Source organism: Felis catus, chromosome E3 (genome assembly GCF_018350175.1).
Source record: "Felis catus isolate Fca126 chromosome E3, F.catus_Fca126_mat1.0, whole genome shotgun sequence".
Taxonomy (NCBI): domain Eukaryota; kingdom Metazoa; phylum Chordata; class Mammalia; order Carnivora; family Felidae; genus Felis; species Felis catus.
The window spans coordinates 11149062-11157162 of NC_058383.1; the positions used below are offsets into that span (position 1 = coordinate 11149062).

Below are 8101 nucleotides of genomic sequence, written 5' to 3' on the forward strand. Positions count from 1 at the left end.
TCCTTCATGGCACGTTTTACAGTTTGTAAACCTGCATTTTTACAGTGAGTTCTGCTCATTTGTTTGTGTCTAGCTCCAGCCCCATGAGGACAGGGACTGTGTGTGTGTTCGGTCACTGCTGTGTCCCAGCTCCCAGCACACAGACGAAGACCTGGCCCAGAGAGGCTCTGGTCACTTTGTAGCTCTCGACCAGATGCTCCTGAGAGAGAGAGAAACCCAGGCAAGGAATACATCGCCCTACTCCTCACTCCGCCAGGGCATGACCAGGGATTGAGGGTGCTCAGCTTTCGAGATTTGAGGCGGGGTGTGCGTAAGAGTGGGCTTGTGGCCAGAGCCCCGCACGTGTGCCAGCCTCCCACGTGACGGACACAGCGCGGGTCTGGGCTTGGCCGTGTTCTGGTGGCGGTAAACTGTTCCCTTCAGAGGAAAGCGTGAACGCCTGGGAGAAATTGAGATTTCACGTCGGGCCCTGTGGGTGCCTAGAAAGCCTGTTCTCATGACCCTTCCCCCTGTTGGAGACTTGCCCTTGGCCTGGCCCCAACCGAGCTACCGTTTTCCTTTCTTTGCAGACAGAGGAGAGCTGTTTGTGTGGGGCAAGAACATCCGAGGGTGCCTGGGCATCGGTCGCCTGGAAGACCAGTATTTCCCGTGGAGGGTAAGGCTGCATGGGTGGGCTCAGGCCACACCCACAGGGAGGCCCCCCCGCCCCGGGGGGTGGTGCGGGGACCCGCTCCCCACTGCCCCGTGGCTTCAGGGGAGGCTGCGCCGTGGTGAGGAGCCCGAGCGGGCGCCCGGCTCCAGCTTCTCGCTGCCCTCGGCTCCGTCCTGGGGCCCGTCGAGTGAGCGGCCCGCCCGGCCGAGGCTTCCAGTCCCGCGGTGCCCTGGGAGAAGCCTCGTGGGAGGCTGGCCGTGGGCACGTGGAGCGGGGAGACGACGCGCCAGTGCCTGGGAGAGAAGTGGGCACAGGCCGCCCCCCCCCCCCCCCCCCCCCGCGAGGGGGAGATTCGAGACGAAGAAGGTGCTGTGCCAGGGGCCGTCCCCAGAGGCCTGTGCAGAGGAAAGTTTGACAGCGAATTCGGAGGAAAGCGGGCTGTTTCATAGAGTGCCTTAACCACAGCCAGCAGAGTGAAAAAAATAAGTTTTTCTTAGGGGGAGGATGCAATTACACAAAAAAGGCTCGTTTCAAAATTAAAGGGGAGAAAGGTTCTCTCTTAAATTGTAGTTTATCTCAGTGTTGTTTACTAAGTTCTCCTGAAAACTGAAAAAGCTGTTGGCATTTTTGAGAACAGCACAAACGTACGTGCTGCAAGAGGTATTATAAATATGAGACCCCCCCCCCCCCCCCCCCCCATCTCTTATAACGCAGGCAGCCGCTGGCACTGGTTTCTTATGTTCCCTTCCGGAAACAGTCAGCAGGCTCTGCATAGAAAGCGTGTGTGTATGCACGTGTGTGTGTGTGTGTGTGTGTGTGCGCGTGCTCGGCTTAAAGTATTTTCTGTGAACGTTGGATTTTAATCATGTGTTGTGAGGGGCGCCCGGGTGGCTCAGCTGAGCATCCGACTCTTGATTTCAGCTCAGGTCATGATCCCAGGGTCATGGGATCGAGCCCCATGTCGGGCTCCAAGTGGGTGTGGAACCTGCTTAAGATTCTCTCTCTCTGCCCCTCTTCTGCTCATGCTTTCTCTCTCTCAAAAATAAGCATTTTTTAAAAATTAAAAAAAAAATACATTTTGAAATTGTGTAAAGCATTTTTTGAAACGACATGTAAACATGCAAAAGGAATTTATAACTTAAATCAAATAATGAGGATTTGCCCATCCAAATCCCCCTGCAAAAATGTTTGGAGGCACTTGAGCATTTTAGGGGCTCTGTCCCTTGGCTGCCCGCCGTCCTGGCCCCCTGTGACCTCGGCAGGCCCTGACCCCTTTATAAAAACCATGTATGCAGTCTCTAAGAACACGGGGCAGGATTGAGGCTTGATGTTGGTTGGGAACAAATGGTTGTGCACCAGAGCTGTCTGTAGGCTGCCCACTGCTCACGCGCCTGTTCCCCTGAGCCTGGGATTCCCGTGACGTGGGAGGAGTGGACAGCCGGTTGTGGCCAGCGGGTGGCAGGCCAGGTGATGCCAGCATCGATAAGGTAGAGGCCCCGCTTGCCTTCACTCCGAGGGGAAGCTGGGGACGCGGTAGAGCAGCTGGGTGTTGGATGAATGACCGGCGTGACTCCCCATCTGCCCTCCCGTCCTCCGAATCGGAGTGACGGTCAGCCACGAGATAAGACTGCAAATCTGATCGCTGTACCAGCGAAAGATGGCTGGGCTCTGGCATCCGTGGGGGAGCTGGAATCGGTAGGCTTCCGGGGCCTGGGGCCACCTGCTGTTCAGACCGGAGCCGCCTCCGTGGACTCCCTACTCAGCAAGTGGGGCACCCGTGTGGTTGGGGAGGGGACGCCCCGGGCTGTCCCCCGATGGCTGCCAGACCGTCGTCCTCCCTGGCACGTGTTCCGAGCCCTGCGTGTTTGCAGGTTCGGGGGGGCCGGCGAAGGAGAGCACTGTGGAGGGTGGTGCTGGGGGCCTGGCCCCTCCCGTGCTCTGTGTCGGGCTGGGCTCTGGGGAGGGCCGTGGCAGGAACCAGGTTTGGGGTCAGCGGGGCTGGATTCCTTCAAGATCAGATCAGCCTCTTATTGGCAGTCGGACCTCACTCTAGTCTGTTCAGTTGCACTCGCTTTTTTTTTTTTTTAATGTTTATTTATTTTTGAGAGAGAGTGTGTGTGTGTGTGAGGAAAGGGCAGAGAGGAGAGACAGAGAATCCTAAGCAGGCTCTGTACAGTCAGCCAGGCACCCCAGCATTCACTGTCTTTTAAATTACAGGCGACTTTTATTTTAAAAACTGTGTTTTCTTACTAATCTTCGGGGGTGCGGGGGGGGACTGTTCTATCATTTTAAAAGTATTCCAAGAAGGTGGGGGCGTCTGGGTGGCTCCGTCGGTTAAGCGTCCGACTCTTGATTTCAGCTCAGGTCATGATCTCATGGTTCGTGAGATCGAGCCCTGCATTGGGCTGGGCTCTGTGTCGACAGCACGGAGCCTGCTTGTGATTCTCTGTCTCCCCTCTCTCTGCCCCTCCCCTGCTCGTGCTCTCTCTTTCAAAATAAATAAACATATTAAAAAAAAATAAAAGCATTCCAAGAAGGGAGGAAAACCAGTAAAGCCTTATTTGTAGCTCCTACAATGGCACTGAGTCTGTTGCTGTTAGGCTCCCAGAGCCCGGCCTTCCCCGACAGTGCGAAGGCCCAGGGAGTGACCGCAGAGCCACCCGATTCAAAACCCTCTCCTTCCGGAAGCTTTCCAGGAGGTTTTCCTGCCGCCCACTGACACTCAGAGCTCAGGGAGGGTCAGTGACGTCTTCAGGGCCGCTCATCCAGGAAGCAGCAGGGCCCAGATTCAGACTCCGATGTGTCTGACTTGGAGACGTGGTCTCTTCTCCGTGCCGCCCTCTGGGAGGGCCTGGGGCTGGAGCTGGAGGTCTCCCGCGGTGGGGAGAGGCGGGGAATCACCGTCCAGGTCTTTACGGGACCCTCCGACCCTGTATGGCGGCACCGTGGGCGTGGGAACAGGCCCCTGGGGCGCGCGCCCCACCCACCCGGCAGTGTGGCCTTCCGGGCCAGCGTCGCTGCCTGCCTGAGGGGACAGCTCTCCGGCGTGCTGGGCACCTTGCTGTTCTCCCTCGGCCTCAGGACCCCCTGAAGCCCCCCCCACCCCCCACCAGCCTGCAGCCGGGCTCACTGACTTCAGGGGTCGAGGGGGCTGCCCCGTCTCATGGCCACTCAGAAGCAGGGGCTGCAACCCGAACTTGGGGCTCTGTGTGCAGGCAGCGCCGCCCCTCGCCCTGTGCCCCGCGGGTCAGGACCGGGTTGGGTTGGGGCGCACAGGCTGGCAGATGGGCCCTGGGCCCCAGGACGGTGTCTGGGGGAGCTGACCTCTTGGTGCCACAAACGACCTGGCAGACGCAGCCAAGTCGGGGAGCAGCCGGGAGCCCAGCTCCGTGTTCCCTCTGAGTCCCCTGCCTCTGTCCTGTGGATGTTTGTCTTACCACCTTGTCGTGAAGAGGAATGTTCCTGAAGGATTCTGCTCAAACCTTTAAGAGCCCTTCAGGTCAGATGTAGGTTCAGTTTTTGGAACTGTTTCCCTTTGCAGTAATTCTGTCGTGAGCGTAAAGTGATTTAGACTAGGAACTCCAACCTCGTTGAAGACACAGAACACACGGCCGGGGGCGATCTCCTCTCGGACGCTGTTCAGAGACCATGAGAGACTGAGCCCCCACGTGCCAGGGGGAGCGGGAACCACAGGAACCCCGCTGCTCCCCAGAAGGGGCTCAGAGGCCAGCCCTAGCCCCGACCAGCCTCCGAGCCGGTAGACCAGGGCCAGGTGGTTTACTCTGCTCGGGGGCCCTAATGGCCAGAGCGCTCGGGGAGCAAGAACACAGGTGCTTGCGTGCCGCAGCCTGGGGACACATTAGTGCCGAGGGCGGCACCCGCCCCGGGAAAGGTCAACAAAATGCGCTCTAATGGCCCAGGGAGGTTGCCAGGAGTTCGCCTGGGCCCAGTCACCCCAGAGGCAACCTGTTTTCTTCTGCCTCTGTGGCCAGCCTGGCCCGCTTTCTGCACCCGTGCCTTTGCGATGAGCCGGGGGCGCTGCTCGGTGTGCTCAGTGATTTCTGTGATGGGTGTCGCCGAAGACGTTTGTTTGGGGAGGGAGGGGCAGGTAGCAGGACTCAGTCACTCGCATCCATTTGCCTGCCGGCCAGGAGCCCCTAATGGGCTTGCCACCCCACACGGAAGGCAGCAGGCTCCGCTGCCTCTGGGCTTTTAGGCCAGGCCATCTGGGGGAGCCCTTTCCCCCCCTTATGCTCAGTAAACTCCACAGGCTGCTACGGACCCCTTTTCCAGCTGTCACGCTGCCTGGCGGAGCGCTTGCCACCGAGGGAGGGCGGCAGCCTTTGGATCGGGTCGGAGGCAGCAGCATCCTGTCTGGAAGGCCATGGAAGCAGTTAAAAATCCAGTTCTGAGGGAAGGGGGGAATAAAGGGGCAGATGCTGACAGGGTGGGACTGAGACATATTTAGGGGGCGCCTGGGGGGCTCAGTCGGTGAAGCATCCGACTCTTGATTTCGGCTCAGGTCGTGATCTCGCGGTTTGTGAGTTCGAGTCCCACGTCAGGCTCTTTGCTGACAGTGTGGAGCCTGCTTGGGATCCTCTCTCTCCCTCTCTCTCTGCCCCTCCCCCACGTGCACATGCTCTCTCTCTCTGTCTCTCTCTCCCTCCCTCTCAAAATAAATGAACATTTGATAAACTCCCAAAAGGTATTTAATACCAGGGTGCCTGGCTGGCTCAGTAGGAAGAGCGTGCGGCTCTTGAGTTTAGGGTTGTGAGTTCAAGCCCCACACTGGGCGTAGCGATTACTTAAAAATAAAATCGGGGGAAAAAAAGGTATCTAATGCCTTTTCGTTCTTTTTCACCGAATGTCATTCTATGGGGGAGCCATGAGAGTGGCTCACCTCTTGAAAATAATGATAATAATATTGTCACAGGAGGAAGAAAAGCGCCCCTCCTCTGGAGAACGGGCTTGGCTATGGGGACGTGCCAATCCTTGAGTTGTGGGCCCACCCGGAGCTGGTTGGGGTGGTCACTTCCAAGGCCTGTAGGACAATGAGAGTCACTTTATTTTATTTTTAAAATTCTAAGTTTATTTATCCACAGTACAAGCACGGGAGGGGCAGAGAGAGAGAGAGAGAGAGAGAGAGAGAGAGAGAATCCCAAGCAGGCTCCAGGCTCCTGGCTGTCAGCACAGAGCCCGACGCGGGGCTCGAGCTCACGAACTCCAAGATCACAACCTGAGCCGAAATCGTGAGTCGGGCGCTTACCCGACTGAGCCGCCCAGGCGCCCCCAGTGAGAGGTCTTTTGAAGGCGAACAGGCCAGAGCCTCCACAGCAGCCTGATGTCACCTCGCCGGTTGGACTGCATGCGGTGAAGTGTCAGCGCAAGTGGGCAGTGCCGATGGGACTGCCGGCGAGGCCTCTGGCACCGTCTGAGACACGGGGGACGCCCCTCGAGGGTGCCTGTCATCTGGGAAACGGCCGACCTGGGACTGAGCCTGGCGGCTAACTCGGGTGAAGACGCCGGCCCGGGAGCCTCCTTCCCAAAGCGGACCCTGGCTGCAGGAGAAGGGGTTTCTTGAGCTGCCCCAGTGACCCGTGGTGGTGACCCCTAGGGATGGCCAGCAAGCACCTGGCGTGAGAGCAGGTGTTGACCTCTGGCAGGGTCATACTTGGGGGAGTAGGCATGTTCTAGCAGCCTCTCCGACGGGTGGGCATGAAGAGTCACATCTGCCACCGGCCGGGTGGGACGTCAGGATGGCTCTTTCCACGGTGATCGCGTTTATTGGTCTTAACACGCCTGCCGGCTAGGTAGAAGCACTCCCATTTGCAGGGTGGGGAGCTGAGGCTCCGGGAGGGTAAGTCACCTACCAAGAGGCAGAGCCAGGGGTCAGGCCCAGTTTGGGCCTCCTCCAAGCCCGTCTGCCTCCCAGCCGGCCCCGGCCCCTCACGGTGTGCTGGGTCCTGTTTTGCAGGTGACGATGCCCGGGGAGCCCGTGGATGTGGCGTGTGGTGTGGATCACATGGTGACTCTGGCCAAGTCGTTCATCTGATGCTGCTTCCTGACCGGCTTGAGCCCGGACCCGGCCTCAGAGCCACTTGGACTGCTCAGCAGGGGGTCAGAGGGGATCGGGGCCCTTCGTGAAGGGTGACACGCTCTCCCGGTGCCCTTAGCAGGAATGTATTGGAAGAAGTCCCACGATTCAGTCCCTCCGGCTGCGGGTGAGACCTGCCACGTTCACCAGGCCGCGCGGCCCTGGCAGGGTGAGGGTAATCCACACGTCTCCGCTCTTTCCGGGGAACACACGACGGCTCCTGGGATCATCTCTGGCCGGAGAGGCGGGTCCGAGGAAAGCTTAGCTCCACGGCATGTTTGATCGTAAAGGGGGATCTGGGCCCCGGGAGGGCTTCTGTGACCCTCTGACCACGGCCGAGCTCACGGTTGGCGCATGGACCCCAGCGCGAGCCCCCGCCTGACCGAGGGAGTCGGGCTGTGGCTTCGGCCAGTCACCCGGCTCTGCTGCCCCGTGGCCGGCTCGCGCTGGGACACGAGCTGCAGTCCCTTGAGAGTACCGGTGGGCCCCCGGCGGCACGCACGGCCCACGGCCGTCAGGAGCCTCCTAACCATTCTCCCCGCCTGGCTGGGGAAAGCCGAGGAGCCCCCGCAGGAGGAAGAGCGAGGCCCGATTCTTGGGGCACTGAACACGCCCCGCGGAAGCCTGGCTGGAGGGCCGGCCCCGGGGAAGAGGCTCAGAAAGTGTGGAAAACATTTGAGGAGTAACATAACCTGTCCTCTTGCTTAAAACTTCTTTCAGAACTCTCTTTTGCAATAAAGCCTATTTTCTGCCTTTTTATTTTTGAGCACCGAAGAAGTCTTTTATTTTTACTTTACCTGATCAGTTAGAGATTAGCTTTCAAAAGCCGGACTTTGGACAAAGAGACAGCTAGAAGCCAGTGACAAATAACTTTAGGGGACAGTCTTGCCTGAAGGCAATTTTTCTGAACAGGGTGTCCTCCCACAGTTCAGTTGGGAGAAAATGATGAAATCTAAAATAATTGATAATCGTGCCACAACCCAGGGAGCTCAGTGGCTGCACCCCCTTCCTTTTGTCCATTCGCTCAACAAATACTTCCTATCAGCCCCTGTATGCCAGGCTCGTGTAGCACACTGGGTCACTTGGGGCCAAGAGCCCCGCGAGCAGGTGTCATGAAGCTGACTTCTAGGAGGCGGAACACCGTAAACAGGCAAAATGGAACATACGGTAAGACGGTTATGCGGGCTGTGGAGAAAAAGCAGGGGAAGGGGGCTGGCGATGTGGGGCGCTTTGCGGTCTAAAGTGGAAAGGTTGGAGTGCCTGGCTGGTTCGGAGCGGGAGATTTTCGATCTTTGGGTTGTAGGTTCTAGCTCCACATTGGGTATAGAGATTACTTAAAAGTAAAATCTTTATGG

The 8101-nt window shown here is 58.3% G+C and overlaps 1 protein-coding gene across 6 annotated transcripts in view; it reads left to right on the forward strand.

Annotated features, from left to right (window-relative positions):
• The window catches only part of RCC1L (RCC1 like), a 34313-nt gene extending 26808 nt beyond the window's left edge, over positions 1-7505 (forward strand). For 4 of the 6 annotated variants that reach the window (XM_045048209.1, XM_045048206.1, XM_045048207.1 and 1 more), the window contains one exon: positions 6627-7505. In XM_045048209.1, coding sequence (XP_044904144.1) covers positions 6627-6796 — 170 coding nt within the window. In that variant the 3' untranslated portion in view covers positions 6797-7505. Of the gene's footprint in view, positions 1-569; positions 656-6626 lie in introns of all 6 variants that reach the window. The other 2 variants (XM_045048208.1, XM_011290469.3) reach the window with 1 other exon arrangement.
• Positions 7506-8101: the final 596 nt, after the last annotated feature.